Genomic DNA, 26,117 nt, shown 5'->3' with positions numbered 1-26,117 from the left:
ACGTGCTCTCGGCACGCATGCAGTGACGTACACTATGAGGAAGCCATCTTAGTTGAGGCAGAGGTAACCAGTATCTGGAGGACGGTTGAGCTGCGGGCATCCTTGGCTGTACCCGCCGGGAGGGGAGCTTGGTACACGTCCGGTTGTGTGCCCCTGCTCATGTTGTTTATGTGCTAGCAGGTAAGTGAGGACTGATTGTGTGGACACTTTGTATGTGACAGTTGTGTGACACGATCCCTGCCCCCTTTCTCTGCCAGCCTTCAGCAGCGTGCTCCTCGTGCTGTGGGCTAGATCTGTGGTGGCCTCAGTCTCAGGATGTCCACTCTTGGTCACACTGCTCATCAGCATGGAGTCAGCGAGAACACGTGTACTAACAGACATCTCCCGTCATCCACAGCTGGGTGTGAAGAGTAAGAGCTGATCTGTGGCTGAGATCCCTGGTGCTACGTATACATGAGTACAGCGCCACTCCTGCTCATGGCTGTGTCTGGTATTACACCTTACCCTTATTCAAGTGAGCAGAGGTGCAATACTATTCACGTCCTATAGGCATGGGTGGTAAAAAAAATAGCCCTAACAATACACTCCTTGCTGCTCCATACTGGGTCCTGACTACAGGAGATGGCCACCGGCTGCAGTGCTGACCAGTCTCCACCAGTGATTGCCTAACTGGGCATTTCCTGTGTGTCAAGATGGGACCAGTAAGTCCATAATTGATTAAACCGGAGTTGCCGGGGCTCTGTGAGGTCCAGTATGGTGTCTTATGATGTCAAACTTCAAACCATTCTAACCTCCTTGTCGAAACATAAATTCTTCCCTGGCTCATCTGTATTGTGCCAGAATGATGGCAATGAAACAAGTGTCTAATCTGCACTTATCCCCCCCCCCCGCGAGCCTGGTTCAGCAAGGTGCTGTGTGCTTATTATTGCGCTTAAGGGGTCCGCGCTGCGTCTGTGGTCACTGTTGGGTGCGTACACTCGGCAGAGATGTGCCAGACAGTGGGCACTGTCAGAATAGCATCTGTCCAGCCTAAGTCCCCACCACATTATATACCTTACTTTGTGGTGGCCTTCTATATAGGAAATCACACAGCTGCGTTTTCCTGTACTGTTAAAAATTCAGAATACACTTTGGGCCTCTATGTGGTGCACCGTCACCTATGGAAATGTTACAGCCTATGGCAGGAAAGCTCTCAATATGTATTGTAGCATGGTACACAGACGAACAATGCTCTGAGCCTTAGAGAAACCGTCATGGTGGTTGCAGTCAGTTCTGATGAGTGAGCACTATATGCAGGTACACGGTGGCTGTCAGTCTCTGAGGTGAACCCAATTATACCACGGACTGATAACCATGTGTCCTCTGATTACTTATGGTAGTCCGACATACACTACCGTTCAAAAGTTTGGGGTCACCCAGACAATTTTGTGTTTTTGCATGAAAACTCATACTTTTATTTATCAAATGAGTTGCAAAATGAATAGAAAATATAGTCCAGACGTTGACAAGGTTAGAAATAAAGATTTTTATTAGAATAAATTTCTCCTTCAAACTTTGCGTTCATCAAAGAATGCTCCCTTTGCAGCAATTACAGCATTGCAGACCTTTGGCATTCTAGCTGTTAATTTGCTGAGGTAATCTTGAGAAATTCCCCCCCCTGCTTCCTGAAGTCCCTACCACAAGTTGGATTGGCTTCATGGGCACTTTTTGCGCACCATACGGTCAAGCTGCAACCATAGGAGCTGTGAGGCGTCGATTTCTCAAACTAGAGACTCTAATGTACTTGTCTTGTTGCTCAGTTGTGCAGCGGGGCCTCCACTTCTCTTTCTACTCTGGTTAGAGCCTGTTTGTGCTCTCCTCTGAAGGGAGTAGTATACACCGTTGTAGGAACTCTTCAGTTTCTTGGCAATTTCTCGCATGGAATAGCCTTCATTTCTAAGAACAAGAATAGACTGTCGAGTTTCACATGAAAGTTCTCTTTTTCTGGCCATTTTGAGAGTTTCATAGAACAAACAAATGTAATGCTCCAGATTCTCAACTAGCTGAAAGGAAGGTCAATTTTATAGCTTCTCAAATCAGCCAAACAGTTTTCAACTGGGCTAACATACTTGTGCAAGGGTTTTCTAAACATCCATTAGCCTTCTTACACAGTTAGCAAACACAATGTACCATTAAAACACTGGAGTGGTGCTTGTTGGAAATGGGCCTCTATACACCTATGTAGATATTGCAATAAAACAAGACGTTTGCAGCTAGAATAGTCATTTACCACATTAACAATATATAGAGTGTATTTCTGATTCATTTAATGTTAGCTTCATTGAAAAAAAAATGTGCTTTTCTTTCAAAAATAATGAAATTTCTAAATGACCCCAAACTTTTCAAACGGTAGTGTATGTTGTACCTGCTTCGAAATTTTGTGATCAAATTGTAATTTCTGCTTAGTTCTGACAACTTCATGGATGATACATGGGTAGTTGCTTTCCACAATGAATATATCTGTAATTTCTTTCCCAGGGTAATCCAGGTGGCATGGACTATCCTTGCCAGCCGCAGTACGAGGGTGCCCGAAGCTCCATGGCATGTATGTGGAGCTTGGCAGAGGCTCAACAAAAACTGAACAGTTTGGCACTTCATAATTCGGAGTCTATAGACCAAGAACAGGCCAAGGCTCAGGCCGAGGTGTCAGAACTGCAGCGAAGCGAGGAAGAGTGGAAACGGAAAGAAGCCGCTCTGCCACTGGGTGAGAACTGGGGAATGTCCTCTTCGGATGCCTTTAGTCAAGATGTTTTTAATAAGGTACTGTAACCTGTTACTAAGTATTAAGTACGCCAGTGTGAGAAGCCATCTTGTAAATAAATCCCAGTTACTAGCACATGGCTTTACTCTGTGTATCTGTCCCAGGCAGGATTTAACTCAAACGTGTCTGTATTATCCCAGGATAAATGCAGGTATGTAGCTGTTACTAAATATCTGTGTCTTATACGCTAGTGCAGGGATCAGCACTCCAGCTCATGTAAAACTACAACTCCCAACGTTCCCTGGTAGCTTGCGGCTGACAGAGACTGCTGGGAGCTGTAGTTTTACAAGAGCTGAAGTACCGCAGGTTGTTGATCCTTGCTCTAGGGTAAGTTCATTCGATTTTCCAAACCCTTCAAAGTTAGTGAAATCTTACACCACACACAGTAAGGCCACGTTCACACATTCAGTATTTGGTCAGTATTTTCCATCAGTGTTTGTAAGCCAAAACCAGGAGTGGGTGATAAATACAGAAGTGGTGACGTGTTTCTATTATACTTTTCTTCTGACTGTTCCACTCCTGGTTTTGGCTTACAGATACTGATGTAAAATACTGACCACATACTGAACGTGTGAACGTGGCCTTAGGGTATGTGCACACGACGCCTTTAAAACACCGTCACACCCACCGAGGTTTTCCTATGTAAACACACTTCAGGAAAAAGCTGGCGACCTTCTTCCTGATGCGCCTCCGCTGGCGGTTTTGCCATGATTTTTTGCAGTGGCTCCATTGGCTCCTAACTAGTAGCTTCCTAGCTGAAGCTACATGAAGTATGAACATACCACTTTAAGGTTTCCGAACCCTGAAGCGGTTAAAAGAAGTAACCAAAGACTGGACATGTGCACCGCAGTGTCGTTTTTTACATTGCTGTGCATTATGTTTATTTTATGTCGTGTCTTTGCGGCACTTTTTTAGGTGGGTTCCAGGCAGAAACCGCCTGAAAAAGCCATTAGCCCCGATTCATAAAGATGGGCGTTTTTCATGCCGGTCTTGGTGATGGGGCATGGTGCAAGATTCATTAAGAAGCACCCTCCATTTAATTAATTGGGTGAGGCGTGAAGTGGTGTCCCTGCTGGAGTAAGATTTGTGGTGGCGCAAACGCCGCCACTTATGAATTTGACTGGAGTCGCCACGCTCCATCTCCACCCACTTGTTACAATGGATCCAGTAAAAGGTCCCATGTAGTGCCAAGTGTGTGTGTGTCCAAGGCTTTGCATGGTGTGAATGCATCTCTAGGGGTAACAAGATGCCCCGTGCCTTTTTGTATATATATATATGATAAACATATGCTCTTTTTCCATTTGCTTAGAGCTTTATCAATCGGCCTAAAAACCAAGAAGATGAAGACGAATCCTTGTCTTTTATACAGAAATATGAAGTAAAAATTAGACATTTCGGTATGTGGAACCATTGTGTCATTTTATGGCTCTTATTGTACAGTAATAAATGGTGCCTATTTGCAGAGGAGAAGTCATAAAGATATTTACACTTTAATCCCTTCATAAATAATTTTTTTATTTATTTTACTCACTTACCATATATAGTTACATAGTTACATAGTTTATAAGGCCGAAAAAAGACAAGCGTCCATCGAGTTCAGCCTATTTCTTGTGCACTGCAGGTATTCCGCAGCGTTGATCCAGGGGAAGGCAAAAAAAACCCTATGCGGTATAGGCCAATTTACATCATTGAGGAAAAATTCACTTCCCGACTCCAATCTGGCAGTCAGATTAAATCCCTGGATTAATTAACTATCACTAAGCATAAGATGTAATTTTATTGTTCTCAAGAAAGGCGTCCAGGCCTCTCTTGAACTCATTAAGTGAGTTGGACATCACCACTTCCTCTCCCAGAGAGTTCCAGAGTCTCACGGCTCTGACCGTAAAGAATCCCCTTCTATGCTGGTGCAGGAACCTCCTTTCCTCCAGGCGCATAGTGTGCCCCCTCGTCTTTGTCACCATCCTTGGTATAAACAGGTCATGGGAGAGATCTCTGTACTGCCCCCTGATGTATTTATACATGTTTATGAGGTCTCCCCTAAGCCTTCTCTTTTCCAACGTAAATAGGCCTAATTTTGACAACCTCTCTGGGTATTCTAGTCCCTCCATTCCCTTTATTACCTTAGTCGCCCTCCTTTGTACCCTCTCTAGCTCCAATATGTCTTTCCTGAGCACCGGAGCCCAGAACTGTGCACAATATTCTAAGTGCGGCCTTACCAGCGCTTTATACAGAGGAAGAACAATGTTCTCATCATATGCCCCTATTCCTCTTCTGATGCATGCCATGACTCTATTTGCCTTCGCAGCTGCTGCCTGACACTGGGCACTCCAATTTAATTTGCTATTAACCAAGACGCCCAGGTCCTTCTCCATGTCAGATTTCCCCAACGGTTTCCCATTTAATATGTATGGGTGACTGCTGTTTTTCTTTCCCATGTGCATGACCTTACATTTATCGGCATTGAACCCCATTTGCCATTTTTTGGCCCAACTCCCCAATTTATCTAAATCCTCCTGTAGCTGTGCCCTATCCTCATCTGTATTAACTACTTTACAAAGTTTAGTATCATCTGCAAATATTGCTATTTTACTATGCAACCCTTCCACTAGATCATTAATAAATATATTAAATAATATAGGGCCCAAGACAGACCCTTGGGGCACTCCGCTAGTAACCCTGACACACCCTGAGCTTACACCATTGATAACCACCCTCTGCTTTCTATCACTCAGCCAGCTATTTACCCACTTGCACACATTATCCCCCAGACCAAGCATTCTCATTTTATATACCAACCTTTTGTGTGGCACGGTATCAAACGCTTTGGAGAAGTCAAGGTATACAACATCCACTGACTCTCCCCGGTCCAGCTGTAAGCTCACCTCCTCGTAGAAGGCCATCATGTTTGTTTGGCAGGAGCGATCCCTCATGAATCCATGTTGATATGGAGTTAGACAGTTATTATCATTAAGATATTCTACAATAGCATCTCTAAGAAATCCTTCAAACAATTTACCCACAACAGACGTTAAGTTGACTGGTCTATAGTTCCCAGGGTCACTTTTAGACCCCTTTTTGAATATTGGTACCACATTTGCTTGGCGCCAGTCAAGTGGGACAGTCCCTGTCCATAAAGAGTGCTTGAATATAAGATACAGCGGTCTGTCTATCACATTACTTAATTCTTTTAGTACCCGGGGGTGTATGTCATCTGGGCCTGGTGACTTGTCTATTTTGATATTATTTAGGCGTTTCTGAACTTCCTCCTGGGTTAGGTGGGTGATATTTAGCGGAGGGTTTACTTGATCACTCTGCATTTCCTCCGATAAATTGTATTCTTTTGTGAAAACAGTGGAGAAGAAGCTATTGAGTAGGTTTGCTTTACCCTCATCTCCCTCTATGATTTTACCCAGGTTATTTTTCAATGGGCCAACTCCATCAGTTTTAATCCTTTTACTGTTTATATAGTTAAAGAACAGTTTGGGATTCGTTTTACTTTCCTTGGCAATTAGTCTCTCTGTCTCCTCTTTTGCTATTCTTATTTGTTTCTTACAGATTTTGTTTTTTTCCCTATAAGATATTAGCGCTTCCTCGCTGCCTTCTTGTTTAAGTTTACCGAAGGCCCTTTTTTTGGTTTTCATTGCCCTCTTGACTTCCTTATTTAGCCACATTGGCTTCCTCCTATTCCTAGCCCTTTTATTCCCATAAGGTATGTACCTTCTACAGTGACTATGTAGGACTGTTTTGAAAATTTCCCATTTTCTATCCGTGCTCCTATTACTAAAGATACTATCCCAGTCTATAAGGTGAAGGGCATCTCTTAGCTGATCAAACTTTGCCCTCCTGAAGTTCAGTGTTTTTGTGACTCCCTTGCTGGGCACCCTACTGAAGCACATGTGGAATTGTATAATGTTGTGGTCACTATTTCCCAGGTGCCCCCCGACCTGCACCTCAGTTATTCTGTCTGGCCTGTTAGTTAATATTAAGTCTAAAAGGGCCGTCCCTCTAGTTGGTTCCTGCACAAGTTGTGACAAATAATTGTCTTTGATAATTGACAGAAACCTGTTTCCTTTCTGAGATCTACAGCTTTCGGTTTCCCAGTCTATATCGGGGTAGTTGAAGTCCCCCATAATAAGCACCTCATTATTTTTTGCTACTTCGTCTATTTGTCTCATTAATAGACTTTCCGTGGCTTCTGCTATATTTGGTGGTTTATAACAGACTCCTATGATAATTTTATTATTGTTTTTTGCCCCATGTATCTCCACCCATAAGGACTCGACCTCCTCATTTCCCTCCCATACATCCTCCCGTATTGTAGGCTTTAGACACGTCTTTACATATAGACAGACTCCACCCCCTTTCCGACTTCTTCGATCCCTTCTAAACAGACTGTAACCCTGTAAGTTAACTGCCCAGTCATAGCTTTCATCTAACCATGTCTCGGTTATTCCCACTATGTCATAGTTACCTGTAGATATTTCTGCTTCCAGTTCATACATCTTGTTTGTCAGGCTCCTGGCATTTGCTAGCACGCAGTTTACACGATTTTGTTTTGTTCCAATCTTCTCCCTGTGGATTCTATTTGAAATTTTCTTACCTCCCTTCCAAGTATCTTGTCTTGGACCTTCTTTGTCGCACTTTCTTATCTTTCATTAGTATGTTCTCTGGTTGCATGTTCGTGTCCGGCGTTTTTCTTCCCATCCCCTCTTCTTCTAGTTTAACGCCCTCCTGATGAGTGTTGCGAGTCTCCTGGCGAATGTGTGTTTCCCGGGTTTGTTGAGGTGTAGTCCGTCTCTGGCAAGGAGTCCGTCATAGAGGTAATTCACACCGTGGTCCAGGAATCCAAATCCTTGTTGTCTGCACCATCGTCTCAGCCAGTTGTTCACATCAAGGATCCTGTTCCATCTCCTGACGCCATGCCCGTCTACTGGAAGGATAGAAGAAAAAACTACCTGCGCATCCAGTTCTTTTACTTTCTTCCCCAATGCTTCAAAGTCCTTGCAGATTGTCGGTAGGTCCTTCTTTGCCGTGTCGTTGGTGCCAACATGTATCAGAAGAAATGGGTGGACATCCTTGGAACTGATGAGCTTTGGTATCCTATCGGTAACATCCTTGATCTTCGCCCCTGGGAGGCAGCATACTTCTCTTGCGGTTATGTCCGGTCTGCAGATAGCTGCTTCTGTTCCTCTCAGTAGTGAGTCTCCCACCACCACCACTCTTCCCTTCTTGGCTGTCCTTTTTCTTGTCGCTTCTGGGTGTTTCTGGGTACTCTTTTCTTTTTTGCTTGCTGGTAGTTCCTCATCCTTAGGTGTGCCATCTTCGTCCTCCACAAGTCCTTGGAATCTGTTTCTCAGTTGTGTGGTTGGTGGTGTCTCGAGTATACTCGAGTATAAGCCGAGGCACCTAATTTTACCACAAAAAAATGGGAAAACTTATTGACTCGAGTATAAGCCTAGCATGGGAAATGCAGCAGCTACTGGTAAATTTCCCCAGTCCTGGTATGCGTGGCCCCCCTCATCCCCAGTCTTGGTATGCTTGGCCCCCCATCACTGCACACATTAAAAAAAATAAACACTTATACTCGCCTTCCTCCCCTCTGCTCCTATTCTGCCAGCAGCAGCTCGCCTCCTCATCTGAGCAGTGCATGACGTCACTGCCATGCGCTCTCAGACGCAGAGGTGAGCTTCTGGAATATTCACTCCTCTCCACGCCGGACTATGTGCGTGGAGAAGAGTGAATATCCCTGTTCTTTAATGGCGTGCGCGCAGTGCTGCAGCTCCCGCTGAGGCTCAGCTGTCTTGTGTGCCTGCTACTAAAGAGAATGCATATTCACCCTTCTCCACGCCCATAGATGTGGAGAAGGATGAATATGCATTCTCTTTAGCGGGCACGGAGGATCACTGAGCTTCTGCGGCGCTGCTGACACACTGCGCACGCTATTAAAGAAATGAGTATTCACCCCTCTCCACTCCCATGGGCGTGGAGAAGAGTGAGTATTCATTTCACTTTAGCAGCGGGCACACGTAGCTGCAGCAGCCGGCTACTGTTTGTGTCCCGCTCCTCTGCCTCCACTATGCGGGGAATATAGCGCATGCGCAGTGAAGCTGGTAACCACACAGTCTCACTGCGCAGGCGCGGGACCAGCGGGTACAAATGCGCATGCGCCCCACAATAATAGCGCTTGCCGAAAACAATATTCAAATACATGAGTGGCGCCAGCAGTGACTAAATGCTGCGCCCGCCTATGCCTGAATACAAGCAGATAGGATATAAGTATATTAAAGGTTATAAAATCATTATAGCGGCACCAATTTTAATGAAAAAAGCTTGTTAGTGATGCACATTGCATCACTAACAACGCTATGGGGGCAGTGTAGAGGGAAGCTAGGACGTGACAGGTTCCCTTTAAGGGCTAATTTTCGATGATCGGGGTGGGAAAACCTTGATTACAACTGTGAAATATATATTATACAGATATACACTCCTCAACATCGAAATTACAACACCAAGAAGGAAAAGTTGTGGAGTTATGGAAATTACAGGATTGATGGATATTTTAATGATATGCAAAGATGGAAAAATGGAAACAAAATATTCAAAACATCTTGATTTATTCAATATCAAGTAGGAGCACCACGTGCAGAAATACATGCACTTACATACCTTGGCTGCTATCAGTGAGGTTAATTGTTGTCTGAGGAATGTTCTGCCATGCTGAATGCATTTGGATATGCAAATCATCAAGATCCTCTGCTGGCAGCTCCCTTTGCAATTGTCAATCAATGACGTCCCAGATGTGCTCGATTTGAGCAGTCTGGAGATGCTGCAGGCCATGGTAGCATGTTTAGACCACATAAGTTGCTCACAGTATCACAAGCAACATTCGGCTTGGCGTTATGTTGAAAAACGGGTGCTGGGATCCTTTGTAGAAATGGCCTCGACACTGGTTCTGTGACCAAATCAATGTAATGTTGAGCTGTTAGTGTACCTGGAATGGAGACTAGAGGGGTTTGTAGATCATGCCACACCACAATCTAGAGAGTTGGATCTGTGTGACGTTCCCTCTTGAAAGCTTCTTCAAGACATGTAAGTGCGTGTATTGTTGCATGTGGCACTCATACTCGATACTGAATAAATTGACATGTTTTTGAATATTTAGATTTTTTTTCATCTGTGTATCACTAACATGTTTATCCTATGATCTTCAGTATATGTGCGTGTAGTACTTGGTAACAAGAGATGACTATTCTTGCTGTATCGCCCTAAATCAAGTCCATGTTACTGACCCCTGGTGCCCACCTTTCCAGGAATGCTCGGCAGATGGAATGACAGCCAGTGTTTCCTGTCTGAATACCCCAACCTTGTTTGTGAAGAAACTGCTAGATACTTACTACTGTGGTGTTACCATCTTCAAAGTGAGCAGGTATTATTTCTGTGCTACCACTTTGGATTACTTAGGGCAGCCAATTTTTATATATCTGCTTTATTATTCGAATTCAAGACCCTGCAATTAAAAGTCGTCATAAACATCTGTACATGGACACCTTTATTACAGACATAATGGTTGAGTGTAAAATGGTTTGATTAGAATTGACCATCATGTTGAAATGTAAAGACTGAAGGGGGCTTCTCCCGGACGTTCCTGAGCTATGTACGGCAATCCTATTGTGTTTTGCATGCGGACGAGTCCTCTCTTACAACATACAATCATACTGCCCGTGTGACATGCCGCCATAGTAAGTCAGCAGCGTACCGGTATATACTCTGAGGCATACTGCCTCCCAAGTGTGTTCATGAGGAGCATATTATATACTTATCATGTCAGGTGGGCCAGAAATAAATCCAGATCATGGAAGCAGGATGGGTGGGTGAAGGCAAACCTACATGGGGTGAAATGCTGCTTAACCCCTGATAAACATGGGGACTTCTCAGTCTGTTTAGTACATAAGGTTGTGGTGATAATAAGCAATAAATAAAAGTTCTGCACATCTTATAACCTTTGAAACCAGAAGAATACTTTAAAAAAATGTAAGAGATGCAAGTCTGGCATGTAGCGAATCTACGGCATATCTGATTTTAATTGAGCCCTCTTTGAAATTCCCATAAGGTATGCAGACAGTTATCATGGTGAGAAAACACCTTTTAAGCCTATAGTCAGAATATGATCCTGTGACTGCTCTCCTTTTATATAAGTATGTCACTCTCCATAAGGAGAAGAGTTACCCCTTAGACCTCAGTCCAGAGCCTCTCACCTAGCCAAATCAGTTCTCACTTTGCACTGATGAGGGCCAACAGCCCGAAACACCGTGTCTGCAAACTGAGATTCTGATTTGCCTTTTATCCTAAGTCATAATGCACGACTCGTTAAAGGGTTAATTGTGACTTGTAGGATTGCCGCTTCCAATAGGTGGCGCTATAGAGTTCAAGACCTCCTTCTCTCTGAAGAGGCAATTTGCATTCTCCTTTATATATGTATTCTATATCTTATGTTTGTGTGGCTTTGCAGAAGAACGCACTTATGGAACAAGTAGCTCATCAAGCCGTTGTCATGCAGTTCATCATTGAAATGGCAAAGAGCTGTGATGTGGATCCTAGAGGATGTTTTCGGCTATTTTTCCAAAAGGCCAAAGTAAGTTGCTGTGTGTCTTCTTTCTTTTGTTGTATGGGTCTGTACACTGTTTTTTGGGTCACATTGTATTAACTGACTGTGTTGCATACAATGATAAAATATACCTCCCCGCTAAAATACTTGTTGCTAGATTCTTAGCCAAAAAATTTCCCTTATGCTGCAGATATGTTTCTGATATTCATTTCTGCAGCATTTAATACTCCAAATAGAGTTGTCTCTGCACAATGCGAATGGATTTCTGCAAGCATTATTCACATCTATTGGACCTTTGCCTAAATGGCTTCTATAAAGAGTGATCAGAAGCCAGATATGGTTGAGGGCAGAATAATGCGTTCCTTGCTAAACCAGTGGTGCACCAGAGCCCTATCAAGTATGTAGGGAATAATGTTCCATAAACTTCTTGAGCAGACATTGTATTCTGTACGGTTTAAGCAGGGCTTCCTATACACTTGCAAACAAGTAAGGCTCTGTTCACATGGTTTGTTTGTTTGTTTGGTTTTTTTTTTTGCATTTTTTTCAGAGGTACCCATTGGGAGAATTTCCTGATGCATAGTTATGCCACCAATAAGCCTCTAATTTATAAATGTGTATAGGAAAATACAGTTGACTTTTTCTTTCTGCAGATTGGTGATAAAGGTCTAATATGTTACACCCCTTTTATTATCTACCCTTTAACGCCACCTTGTTTTCTTAATTTGAATAGGTTCCAAATCTCTGTGCTAATTTCTGACAGCCCTTAGTGGTTGTGGCACTGACTTATACCCATACAGAGCTCTACATCCTGTGCATAAGCCATTTTAAAACCTACTACTCTGTATCTGCAGCAGCCACTAGAGGGAGTCTAGCAGCTCAGTCAGTGCATACTCTATCATGTATTTGCTCCCATGCTCCCTCTAATGGTAGCTGCATGTAATTACCATTATAGATTTTTAAATCTTTCACAAGTACAGAACTGAACTCCCACTGCTATAAAGGGAAATGGTTTAAATGGGTACTCCACCGGGGAGATAAAAATGTATTCATATCGATATAACTTCATAAACAATAAAGGTTTACATCTGTAGTCCTGCTTTACCTGGTCACCGGATCTGGTATTCAGAACTATTTACTGTAATGGAGGAGCAGATGCTGAGTGCTCTCCCTCCTATTTGGGATGTTATATTCCACGAGGGAGCATGGTCTGGTCCTGGGTTTTAACACAAGCCAACCCCCTGATAACAACTTCTTCTAAGCAGTCATATACAGGTGCATCTCATTAAATTAGAATATCATCAAATGGTTAATTTATTTCAGTTCTTCAATACAAAAAGTGAACCTCATATATTATATAGTCATTACACACAGAGTGATCTATTCCAAGTGTTTATTTCTGTTAATGTTGATGATTATGGCTTACAGCCAATGAAAACACAAAAGTCATTATCTCAGTAAATTAGAATACTTTATAACAACTGCTTGAAAATGCTTTTAAAATCCAGAATGTTGGCCTACTGAAATGTATGCTCAGTAAATGCACTCAATACTTGGTCGAGGCTCCTTTTGCATCAATTACTGCATCAATGCGGCGTGGCATGGAGGAGATCAGCCTGTGGCACTGCTGAGGTGTTATGGAAGCCCAGGTTGCTTTGATGGCAGCCTTCAGCTCATCTGCATTGTTGGGTCTGGTGTCTCTCATCTTCCCTTTTTTTTTTTTTTTTTTTTTTTCCCGGTTTATCATTTTTATTGGAGTTTTCAAAAAACATATAAACAATCCTGATTTGAGAAGATAATCAGATGCCCGTACGCAGACTGGGCATACAATATTAGTATTATATATAGGATTAACTGGTAAAGCACATAGAACAAAATTAACAACATAAAATCTTTATAGTCTAAGCTAATATAAGATCTAACTGATATTCTATTTTATTGAACGGTAATCAGTCTTTGAATAGATTAGGGGCTCTAGTTAAGTAATTTTTCTACCCTATTCTTTCTCCCCCCTTTTTTTTTTTTTTCTTTTTTTTTAAATTTAGGCGTAGTAGTCCCAGGTTATTTTTGAAATCCTCTAATATATACCACGCTGTAGAAGTGAATAGTTCCACCATTTTCTTTTTTCTCATCTTCCTCTTGACAATACCTCATAGATTCTCTATGGGGTTAAGGTCAGGCGAGTTTGCTGGCCAATCAAGCACAGTGATACTGTTGTTTTTAAACCAGGTATTGGTACTTTTGGCAGTGTGGACAGGTGCCAAGTCCTGCTGGAGAATGACATTTCCATCTCCAAAAAGCTTGTCGGCAGAGGGAAGCATGAAGTGCTCTAAAATTTCCTGGTAGACAGCTACGCTGACTTTGGTCTTGATAAAACACAGTGGACCTACACCAGCGGATGACATGGCTCCCCAAACCATCACTGATTGTGGAAACTTCACACAAGACCTCAAGCAGCTTGGATTGTGGCCTCTCCACTCTTCCTCCAGACTCTGGGACCTTGTGCAGTGTGTCAATGACTGCCTTCTGGACATCTGTCAAGTCAGCAGTCTTCCCCATGATTGTGGAGCCTACTGAAACAGACTAAGAGATCTTTTTAAATGCTTAGGAAGCCTTTGCAGGTGTTTTTGTTAATTATTCTAATTTACTCAGATAATGACTTATGTGTTTTCGTTGGCTGTAAGCCATAATCATTAACAGAAATAAACACGTGAAATAGATCACTCTGTAATGACTCTATATGAGTTTTACTTTTTGTATTGAAGAACTGAAATAAATTAACTTTTTGATGATATTCTAATTTAGTGAGATGCACCTGTATCAGCGGTCATGTCTTGCCATGACCCCTGAGTAAGCCTTATGTCCTGTGATTCTGTGCTCTGACCCCTGTGATCATTGCCTGCTGCTAATTCACAGGTGTGAGTTCAGAACTTCCTTCCAGGCTCCTGTCACCAGGAAGCTGTGCAGAGGCAACCTGTGTCTGTGCGGCACTGCTCTCCCTCCCTCAGTAGTCCTTATGTGTCAGAATGTCTGCTGCTTCGTCTATCACTGACAGACATAACCCCAGCAGTCCCCCTAGCGTGCACTGTCCTCAGGCAGGGGAAGGGACGTGTGACACAGGAGGACTACTAAGGGAGGGAGAGTAGTGCTTGGATAGACTGACTGATTCTGCACAGCTTCTTGGTGACAGGATCATGGAGGGAAGCTCACAGCAGCTGTGTCTCCATAGCAGTGCATAGTAGATCCTGTAACCATTTGCATGCAGCACTATGATTGTGAGCCTTTATAGTGTGACGTTGTATTGATAGGAATTACATTTATCTCCCCCAAGTACCAATTTGAATAGTCATTGGAAAAATGATTTTTGTTTTTAAAGCGTTTTTTGGCTTGTATTTCATGTTTTTATGTTTCTTATGGTTGATAGGCAGAGGAGCAAGGGTATTTTGAAACTTTTAAAGGTGAACTTGAAGCATTTAAATTAAGAGTTCGGATGCACACCGATTCTCAGAGATGTTCTGCGACAATGGGACAGAATTCATCTTTTCACTCAGACTTTGGAAATGTGAGAACAATGAGAACACCGGGTTTAGGCCTACCGGTATGTATGTTTGCATAAGTACTGTCTTACCGGTTGTGCATTCAGGACTTTTACAATATAGAACCCATACTGACCCTAAATACACTGGAGGCAGTAAGGAAGTAATAATCAAGCAATGGAAATGACATTCAAGGCCCAAAATCAGATAATTTACTTATTATAACCTGTAGTAAGGTATTTGTAAAATCCACAAAACATCACCTGCTGAGGTTCTCTGAGGACTAGGATGAGAATAAATGCTAGGCCTACAGTGTGACGTGTAGATCGTATTGTCCCATTGCGAAATTGCATCTACTATTTGTAACCCGCGACCATGACCTAAGAAATCTGACTCTCGCATGTTGACTTCTCTGGGATTTGATTCTGTTTTACCACAAAACCGCAGCTGTAAAATAATCTCGACTAGATCAGGCTAAATTCAAATGTGCCTGTTTCCGCAGATTTTCCCATGAAATTCGATTTGCGGAGAAGTTATTTTCTGCAAATCTAATGTCCATTATTAACACCTGGGGTCTTTCCAGACCCCAAAGCATAATAAAAGTAATATGTATAAAATAAAAATAATCTTTATACTCACCTCTCCGGCCCCTCCACGCCATGATCTCGCACCCTCCCGGGCCTCATCAGAGCCGGAAGTCCCACCTCAATATGAGAGGCTTGGGGATCAGAAGTTGTGATGAGGAGCCTGAGAGGTGAGTGGTGTGGTGAGTATAAGTAGTTTTTAATTATTATTTTTTTTTTTAACCTTTTCATGGCTCTCTATAGTTTAGAAAAATGTGTCCAGCGGTCTCCATTTTAATAAGTCCGCGCAGAAGCAAATTACAAAAATTTGCCATTTCGGTGAGAGCAATTTATTTGCCCGTCTCGGGCAAGTTGAACAAAAATTTTTTTAACTGTGCAATTTAGAAGCGTCGCAATATAGTCCCATCCTAAGTAGTAACAGTCCTGTTATCCAGCAGGTAAAGGAAAAGTGGTTAGTGGTTGCTAATTTTGCTCACTTGTCAGAATATTGTAGTCGGCAAGATTAATATTTTATTTTCTTACTAAAGATATTCTAATTCCACTTTTTGACTTTTCTCTCTGACCGCAGGATGTACAACAGTTGGATCAAGTCCACCTTACAGAGCAGATGGGGGAAGAGGACACTAAGATGATGGATGTGCTTTAATTCGGCCAGCATTGCTCTATGACCTGCGTGGCTGCGTTCTAATATATGATGCTGCACTTTATTTATTGACGTCTCGTTTTCCTTCCAATGGGCAAAATCTCGAGAACGGTTTGTGGGGTCCTTAGCGTGAACACATTGCTGCTATTTTATCATGTCAGATGGGAGAATGGAACTGAACTCCGTGCTTCTGCCAATAGTAGTTTTGCCTTCAAACCTCATCATGTTTTTTATGAGGACAAGTATTATAAACTTGAATAAAGAGATACAGAGCTACCTACAGTACTATCTGCTCATTTGGAACATTTTTTTTTTCTTTTGATACCACCATGAACCTGATTATTATGATTGTTTTTTTACTACTAGATCCAAGTCCTAACAAATACAGGAACTGAAAAATATAAGCCTTACCTCTGTGAGATAATGAAAAAAAAAATTCTGACATCATATTAATGTAGGAATCTCTTGGAATAAACATTACTGTGTTGCCTTTTGAACATTTTATCATAGTAATTTATTTCACTTAAAGGGCATCTGTCAGTAGGATCAACCCTCCTAAGCCGTCTATATGGGCAGGTAGGTCATGGGAAGCTAAATAAAATGATACCTTGATATCTACGATTCGATGTCTTATTCCAGAGAAATTCACATTTTTCTTAATATGTAAATGAGCTGTTAAGATCTATGGGTGGGACAAAGATTTCCCTGAAAATCTGCCTCCAGAGCTTATTTTAAATGAAAGGGGGTGATACCACTGTGAGACATGTAGTGACTGACAGCCCGCTCTCCTAGTCTACATGTCTCGCACTGGTAACGCCCCCTTTCATTTAAAAGACGCTCTGGAGGCAGATTCTATAGGGGATCAGTGTCCAACCCATAGATCTTAACAGCTCATTTACATAGCAAGAAAAAACTGAATTTCTCTGGAATAAAACATATTGTGGATATCTCAAGGCATCATTTAATTGAACTTTTTATGACCTAGGAGGGTTGTTCCTACTAACAGATTCCCTTTTTAAAGTTTTCTTTACTTTTGAAAATTATTCTAGTTTTAGATTTGCTGGAATCCTCATACAATGTTAAGTAACTTAGGATATGCATTGCATTACTTTTTTTGGATCCAGATTACCAGCCTGCATATTATTAGTCCAGAGATGCATCTACGGTTTCTGGTTGTCATTGGAAACACTTGTCAAAAGACGCTAACGTGTTAGCGGAGTACAGGCAGCAGCTTGAAAAACTGCATTTCCTAGAATGCCAGAAATGGCAGAAGTATCGAAGCTCTTTGACTATAAGGGCTCGTTCAGACGGATACTAGAGCCACCTGCTATTATTTGAGTTAGCCTGGTCCAAAATAACAGATCAGAATAGTGCATGTTGCAAATTTTTTTTTTTTATTTAATTTTTTTTGGGAGGGTGTGGGCTGTGAATAATCATTGGTGTGCACTTGCCGATAGATTATAACTATTGTTGGGTCACCTTGCTGTCCCTTAAGCACAGAAATGGCACAGTGACAGCAAATATGGCCGTCTGGCATCACTTAAGCTTTTTTTGATGTGATGCAGATAAGGACCAAAACGGTTCTATAAAACGAAGTCGATAAGTTTACGTCATAGCCTCCAGAGAGGTTATATATATGATTTATGACCCTAAATGGGTCAAATATCAAAATGGCTAACTTATTCTCACAAGGAGGTTCATATGATGTAAAGAAGGGTATGTATATTTTGGGGTTGGTCCCTGGTATTTGAATATGTTAAGGCTTCTCCTGTATTTGTGTAAAGTCATGTTCACACGTTTGGTATTTGATCAGTTTTTTTACCTCCCGTATTTGTAAGCCAAAACCAGGAGTGGGTGATAAATGCAGAACTGGTGCCGTGTTTCTATTGTACTTTTCTTCTGACTGTTCCCTCCTGGCTTTGTCTGCCAAATACTGGCCATATATTGAATGTGTGAATGTGGCCCAATACCAAGACACAAAAAAAACACAAAGCTGGACTACTTTCCTTTTTGGTTTGTCATTTACACGTGTCCAACACGGGCATGGTTCCAGGCTCTTCAAAAGGATGGGTGAGCCTGGTGTGCTTTCATATAAGGTTATTAATGTCATCACACATTTCTACACCATAAACACTACTAAAAGAGTTAAAACAGGCGTGCTACTTAAAGACTAAACATTTTATGGTTTTTTTTTCCAAGTTTGACTATGGAAAGTTATTAAGCTTTGTAAATCACTTTAATCAGGATTTGTAGTCATTTCTGTAATAGAAAAAAATTGCATGCAAGTGGCTTCCAAACCCGTGTTTTTCCACAGTCTATTTTTCTGCATCAACTGCATTGATGGCAAAACATTTTCAATTGGAGTAAAGATGATGGCAGTGTAAGGGTCAGCACCTGTGTTCTGCTTGTCAGCACAATCTCCTCTAACAGCTTGTCCCCAGAGTTAGGGCTCTTTCACACTTCAGTATCTGCCATATGTGTGGTGAGTTTTCACACGTACCGGAGACACTGACACACACAGACTCATTCAAATGACTACAGTTAGCGCTGTCCCCATCGCCGGTGCTGAACACTGCCCACATCATGGTTCCCTGCTGGCGCTGTGATCAGCACCAGCAGGGACCATGATGAGGGTAGTAGTAGTCTGCTCCTGGTATCCCCACCCGTGGGGGGGGGGGGGAAATAAAATCCATGTAATCCATGCGACCGCTGCTGCCAGGGAGAATGAGCCGGAGCTGCAGCTTATTTAGTGACAGGACACTGCCCCTGAGCTGCAGCTACGGCTCATTCTCCCCGGCTCCTCTGCAGCCACGGTCGCATGGATTACAGCGGGGGACACCTAGGAGAGGTTAGTACATGATCGCAGCGCCGGCAGGAACCATGATGATGGCAGTGTTCAGCATCCGGCACTTGGGAACAGCACTAACTGTATCGCTGATTCCCAGGCGCCAATACGTGTGATCCTGATGCGTCACACGGTTGCCACACATGTGACACACGGGACACAGATATCTCCGGTACCGGAGTTATACGGACGTGTGAAACTGGCCTTAGCGAGACATTGGTGCTGAGCTGACCCCATCAGTACTCCAAATAAGTACATTTTGATATCAATGCTGCTAAACAGACTGGGGAAAAGTGGGGGTTTGGAAGCCACTTATATTTATTTTACTCACTTATATAGCGCCATTAATTCCACAGCAATTTACAGACCTTATAATATCCAACTTTTTTACACAAAGACAAATCCCCTAATAAAGTTTCAGAGTTTAAGGTAGACATAAGTCCAGCAAGTTGAACCTATTAGTTTAACATGTTGATCTAGACTCGGAAGGGTATAGCTCACTGAAACAACACCACATTAACAAATAACCTTATTAAAAGTGACGCTTTATATGTATATTTAAAAGTCCAAAAAGACAAATAAAAAAATTCCGTGCTCTAGTATAGGACCCAAAGAAGTCCAATCATCAAATGGCATGGCTAGGGGACATGGCCATGTGTAAGCCCTACTGTCACCTGCGTTGCCGCGAAGGTTTGCACCCTTATCCTGCGCCATGGCACCCCCACTCGGACGTCGACGGACCCTGTCTCGACCTAGTCAAGAAAGGGAAGTCTATACAATATACTGTACTCCCCCCCCCCCCCACCTCTAATAATGTGAGAGTCTGGCTATAATTAATCTGCGTTTATTAGATGGGGATAGATTGAAAAAAAAATAATATCCTAAAAAAAATATATTAATTTATGTTTTTTGGGCATATTGCAAAATTATCTATGGTCATAAGACAGGTGAAATTCTAAGGTGTATATTACATTTTGACCTAGTGTATCGATTATCATGATACTGTTCTTTCTAGTGATAAAAAGGGACATGAATTATTACACTCTGGGACATGTCTATGCAAATTAATATTTATTATGTATAGGGGTGCAATATATAACATGGTCTTTGTAAACCTCATTACACAGATAAACACTGTTCTCAAACAGTACATGATGTAGAGTTTTCAAACTATCCCTACTAATGTTAAGAGCAGTCCTGGTAACTTACCTCCCATTATCTTAACTTGTTTTATGTACGTTACTGTCCAATCTTCTTTGTTCTCCTGCTGTCCTAGGGCCATACAGAGTCAGTAAGGAGTCAACGTTGAGTGGGGGCGCCAGTGCATAGGATAAGGGTGCCAACCTCCGCAGCTAGGTAGGGTGATATATATACATACATACACTCAGGGCTATCTAGCGAATTCCTTCTACTTTTGACTCTAAACCTGCTATTCATCCACACGTCTGTCTGACTAGCCAAGAGAATAATTTGACTGGTGTCTGGGATATATCTGACTCTAAATTTTCTATTCACCTACATCTGTATAAAGGTTCTGTTGGACTGATTAAGAAAATCAAGATAACTGATACCTGGGGGTACGACCCTTATTTAGAGATATACAACCCCTGGCAAAAATTATGGAATCACTGGGCTCGGAGGATGTTCATTCAGTTGTTTAAAAAATGCAGATCACAGACAGGGCACAAAACTAAAGTAATTTCAAATGGCAACTTTAGGGCTTTAAGAAACACTAAAAGAAATCAAGATTAAAAATGTGGTACTCGGTAAGGGTAATTTTTTTTTCAGACCAAGCAGAGGGAAAAAATTATGGAATCCCTCAATTCTGAGGAAAAAATTATGGAATCATGAAAAACAAACACCCAAAAGAACACTCCAATGCATCGCTAGTATTTTGTTGCACCACCTCTGGCTTTAATAACGGCTTGCAGTCTCTGAGGCATGGACTTAATGAGTGACAAACAGTACTCTTCATCAATCTGGCTCCAACTTTCTCTGATTGCTGTTGCCAGATCAGCTTTGCAGGTTGGAGCCTGGTCATGGACCATTTTCTTCAACTTCCATCAAAGATTTTCAATTGGATTGAGATCCGGACTATTTGCAGGCCATGACATTGACCTTATGTGTCTTCTTTCAAGGAATGTTTTCACAGTTTTTGCTCTATGGCAGGATGCATTATCATCTTGAAAAATGGTGTCCTCATCCCCAAACATCCTTTCAATTGATGGGATAAGAAAACTGTCCAAAATATCAATGTAAACTTGGGCATTTATTGAAGATTTAATGACAGCCATCTCCCCAGTGCCTTTACCTGTCATGCAGTCCCATATCATCAATGACTGTGGAAATTTGCATGTTCTTTTCATGCAGTTATCTTTATAAATCTCCATTGGAACGGCACCAAACAAAAGTTCCAGCATCATTGCCTTGCCCAATGCAGATTCGAGATTCATCACTGAATATGACTTTCATCCAGTCATCCACAGTCCACGATTGCTTTTCCTTAGCCCATTGTAACCTTGTTTTTTTCTGTTTAGGTGTTAATGATGGCTTTTGTTTAGCTTTTCTGTATGTAAATCCCATTTCCTTTAGGCGGTTTCTTACAGTTCGGTCACAGACATTGACTCCAGGTTCCTCATTTGTTTTGTTGTGCATTTCCTGTTTTGGAGACATATTTCTTTAAGTTTCCGGTCTTGACACTTTGATGTCTTCCTTGGTCTGCCTTTGACAACCTTCCCATGTTGTTTGTATTTGGTCCAGATTTTAGACACAGCTGACTGTGAACATCTTTTGCAACATTGTGTGATGATTTACTTTATTTTAAGAGTTTGATAATCCTCTCCTTTGTTTCAATGGACATCTCTTGTGTTGGAGCCATGATTCATGTCAGTCCACTTGGTGCAACAGCTCTCCAAGGTGTGATCACTCCTTTTTAGATGCAGACTAACGAGCAGATCGAATTTGATGCAGGTTTTAGTTTTGGAAATGAAAATTTACAGGGTGATGCCATAATTGTTTCCTCAGAATTGAGTGATTCCATAATTTTTTCCCTCTGCTTGGTCTGAGAAAAATTACCCTTACTGAGTACCACATTTTTAATCTTGATTTCTTTTAGTGTCTTTGGGTCCTATACTAGAACATGGAATTTTTTTATTTGTCCTTTTGAACTTTTAAATAACCTTATTTAAAAGTGACGTTTTATATGTATATTTGTTAATGTGGTGGTGTTTCGGTGAACTATAGTTAGAATTTACACCAGAGTATCTATATACCTGTGAAAAAACTAGACTCGGAAGGGAAAAATCCCATGAGGCAGATGCTAATTGCCCTATTTTAGGAGACATATTCCTTCTCAACTCCACTTACGGCATTAGACTAGTTCCATGGATCAGCGTCTCATCACAGAATATAGTGCCCATAACCTGTACTATTATATTTATCAAGAAAGGCATCCAGGCCCTCATGGAACTTTTGTAGTGAATTATCCATGACAACATCATGTGGTAGAGTTCCATAGTCTCACTGCTCTTACAGTAAAGAATCTACATCTGTGATAATTTAGAAAGACCTTTGTACTGCCCTTATTACAATTTAGAAAAATATGAGAAATCGCCCCTAAGCCGCCTTTTTCCAAACGGAATAAACCCAAGTTTGCTAAGCTGTCTTGGTAATGCTGTCTACCTATTCCCTTAAAGAAAAACTGTCAGCAAGTTTTTGCTATGTGATCTAACAGCAGCATGATGTAGGGACAGAGACCCTGATTCCGCGATGTATCACTTAGTTTACTGGGTGCAGCAGTTGTGATAGCATCACAGTTTTTTATGCTGCAGATATAGCAGAGCTCGGATGGTTGAATTGTGTATAATCCTACCCACACCCGTGATTGGCAGCTTTCTGTGTACAATGCATATGGACAGAAAACTGCTACTGCTAATCAGGTGGGGCTGTGGTTGGACCAGGAGGCACGAGACACCTAGTCCTCTAGTGATAATCTCCTGCTGATAAAAGTGCTTTTGTTGAAACTGCAAAACACAGCCTAGTACGTGACATCACTGGAATCTGGCTTTCTGCCCCTACATCATGCTGCTCTCAGATTACATAACAAAACCTGCTGACAAATTCCTTTTAATAAACTTGTGTACTGCTGTATACCTTTGTTTGCTATGTCCTTCTTGTACACTGGAGCCCAAAATGACTTGTACAGAAGCAAAACTGTTCTTGTCATGAGCATTCTATGCCTCTTTTAATGAATCCCATGATTTTATTTGCTTTGACAGCAGCTGCCTGGCATTGATCACTAAAGTTGTTTGCTGTCCACCAATACACCTAAGTCTTTTTCAGTGAGTTATACAATTTAGTATATCATTGTACATTTTATTTCCTCTGCCCAAGAGCGTGACCTTACATTTGTCTACATTATACTTTAATTGCCATCTCTGTCCAAGCCTTGAGCTTGCATAAATCTCTCCATAATATTAAATTATACTCCCGTGTTCATTACCTTTCAGAGTTTATCATCTGCAAGCATTGAAATTCTACTCTGCTTGCCCTCTATGAGGTCCTTTAAAGAGGTTTTCCACTACTAATTTAACTCCCTTTCATATGCGCTAACTCTTCATAATAATCAGTTTTCTAATATACCCTACTGTTCAAGTTTGGGGTCATTTAGAAATGTCATTATTTTTGAAAGAAAAGCACATTTTTTATCAATGAAGCTAACATTAAATGAATCAGAAATACACTCTATATATTGTTAATGTGGTAAATGACTATTCTAGCTGGAAACATCTTGTTTTTATTGCAATATCTACATAGGTGTATAGAGGCCCATTTCCAACAACCACCACTCCAGTGTTTTAATGGTACATTGTGTTTGCTAACTGTGTAAGAAATTCAAAATTTAGTCCGGAAACATGAAGTCAGACAACTTCCAAACTATAATACCACAAAAAGGTCCATAGCGGCAGGTGACCGCCAGACAAGAAGAGATTCTGACAATATATAAAATTAACAATTTTATTCAAATAGAAAAAGTACATTAAAATTAGACAAGGGAATAAACCTCCAAAAATAGGGGGAATGGAAAACACAATGCGGTCTACTGCATGTACATGATGTAAATAACGGCGCCAGCAGGATAATGCAACTCAATATGGTATAATACTGAACCCAAAGCTACACTAGGCATGTGAAACAGAGGACGACTATACCCTAGTGTTGCGCCGTGACACGCCCCGGAAAAAGCGACATAGCGAAACGGCGTCCGTCGGGTGTGGGGAGGACACTATTGGTCTCCAGCGCTTCAGGATCCATCTCACCATCAGGTACCACCGTTCCCCCCTCCACAGGCATTACATATGTCAGTGCATACTGCATTAGGGTTCTACTCTGCAGTTAACTCCTTGGTTTTGGTATATACAGAGGACATACTCTCCTTGTCGCACTGGCGCAACAATAGGGTATAGTCGTCCTCTGTTTCACATGCCTAGTGTAGCTTTGGGTTCAGTATTATACCATACCATATTGTGTTGCATTATCCTGCTGGCGCCATTATTTACATCATGTACATGCAGTAGACCGCATTGTGTTTTCCAATTCCCCTATTTTTGGAGGTTTATTCCCTTGTCTAATTTTAATGTACTTTTTCTTTCTATTTGAATAAAATTGTTAATTTTATATATTGTCAGAATCTCTTCTTGTCTGGCGGTCACCTGCCGCTATGGACCTTTTTGTGGTATAACTGTGTAAGAAGGCTAATGGATGTTTAGAAAACCCTTGCACAAGTATGTTAGCCCAGCTGAAAACGGTTTGGCTGATTTGAGAAGATATAAAATTTACCTTCCATTGAGCTAGTTGAGAATCTGGAGCATTACATTTGTTTGTTCTATGAAACTCTCAAAATAGCCAGAAAAAGAGAACTTTCATGTGAAACTCGACAGTCTATTCTTGTTCTTAGAAATGAAGGCTATTCCATGCGAGAAATTGCCAAGAAACTGAAGATTTCCTACAACGGTGTGTACTACTCCCTTTAGAGGAGAGCACAAACAGACTCTAACCAGAGTAGAAAGAGAAGTGGGAGACCCCGCTGCACAACTGAGCAACAAGACATGTACATTACAGTCATGGCCAAAAGTATTGAGAATGAGACAAATAGTAATTTTTCCAAAGTTTACTGCTTCATTTTTTGTAATGGCAATTTGCATATACTCCTGAATGTCAAAGAGTGATCAGCTTAACAGCAATTACTGTACTTGCAAAGTCAATATTTGCCCAGAAAATGAACTTTAACCCCCAAAACACATTTCAACATCATTGCAGTCCTGCCTTAAAAGGAGCAGCTAACATCGTTTTAGTGATTGATCCATTAACACAGGTGTGGGTGTTGATGAGGACAGGGCTGGCGATCAATCAGTCATGATTAAGTAAGAATGACATCACTGGACACTTTAAAAGGAGGCTGGTTCTTGGTATCATTGTTTCTCTTCAGTTAACCATGGTTATCTCTAAAGAAACACGTGCAGCCATCATTGCACTGCACAAAAATGGCCTAACAGGGAAGAGTATCGCAGCTACAAAGATTGCACCTCAGTCAACAATCTATCGCATCATCAAGAACTTCAAGGAGAGAGCTTCCATTGTTGTCAAAAAGGCTCCAGGGCGCCCAAGAAAGACCAAGCGCCAGGACCGTATCTTAAAACTGTTTCAGCTGCGGGATCGGACTACCAGCAGTGCCGAGCTTGCTCAGGAATGGCAGCAGGCTGGTGTGAGTGCTTCTGCACGCACTGTGAGGCGGAGACTCTTTGAGCAAGGGCTGGTTTCAAGGAGCGCAGCAAAGAAGCCACTTCTCTCCAGAAAAAACATCAGGGACCGACTGATATTCTGCAAAAGGTACAGGGAGTGGACTGCAGAGGACTGGGGCAAAGTCATTTTCTCTGATGAATCCCCTTTTCGATTGTTTGGGACATCTGGAAAACAGCTTATTCGGAGAAGAAGAGGTGAGCGCTACCACCAGTCTTGTCTCATGCCAACTGTAAAGCATCCTGAAACCATTCATGTGTGGGGTTGCTTCTCAGCCAAGGGAATCGGCTCACTCACAGTCTTGCCTAA

At 41.8% G+C, this 26,117-nt stretch overlaps 1 protein-coding gene across 1 annotated transcript; it reads left to right on the top strand.

Annotated features, from left to right (window-relative positions):
• Positions 1 to 11: 11 nt before the first annotated feature.
• CDC37L1 (cell division cycle 37 like 1, HSP90 cochaperone) lies at positions 12 to 16,591 on the top strand. The gene is made up of 7 exons (XM_073669127.1): positions 12 to 180; positions 2,518 to 2,799; positions 4,110 to 4,197; positions 10,111 to 10,226; positions 11,310 to 11,432; positions 14,827 to 15,000; positions 16,091 to 16,591. The coding sequence occupies exons 2-7, from the start codon at positions 2,533 to 2,535 to the stop codon at positions 16,166 to 16,168; spliced, it is 846 nt and encodes a 281-aa protein (XP_073525228.1). The 5' UTR covers positions 12 to 180; positions 2,518 to 2,532; the 3' UTR covers positions 16,169 to 16,591.
• Positions 16,592 to 26,117: the final 9,526 nt, after the last annotated feature.

Source organism: Phyllobates terribilis, unplaced genomic scaffold (genome assembly GCF_046119375.1).
Source record: "Phyllobates terribilis strain yellow unplaced genomic scaffold, ASM4611937v1 Scaffold_1__5_contigs__length_1240528914, whole genome shotgun sequence".
Lineage (NCBI taxonomy): Eukaryota > Metazoa > Chordata > Amphibia > Anura > Dendrobatidae > Phyllobates > Phyllobates terribilis.
Note: the sequence above shows the minus strand (reverse complement) of the source record. Positions and strands in the feature narration are given on the sequence as shown.

What these genes read in the sequence shown, in the direction of transcription:
- CDC37L1 (XM_073669127.1), top strand. Translation starts at nt 2,533, where the DNA reads ATGGACTATCCTTGCCAGCCGCAGTACGAGGGTGCCCGAAGCTCCATG. An exon ending in GTCAAGATGTTTTTAATAAG is followed by an intron (nt 2,800 to 4,109) that starts GTACTGTAACCT and finishes CCATTTGCTTAG; the next exon opens with AGCTTTATCAATCGGCCTAA. An exon ending in CACCGGGTTTAGGCCTACCG is followed by an intron (nt 15,001 to 16,090) that starts GTATGTATGTTT and finishes CTCTGACCGCAG; the next exon opens with GATGTACAACAGTTGGATCA.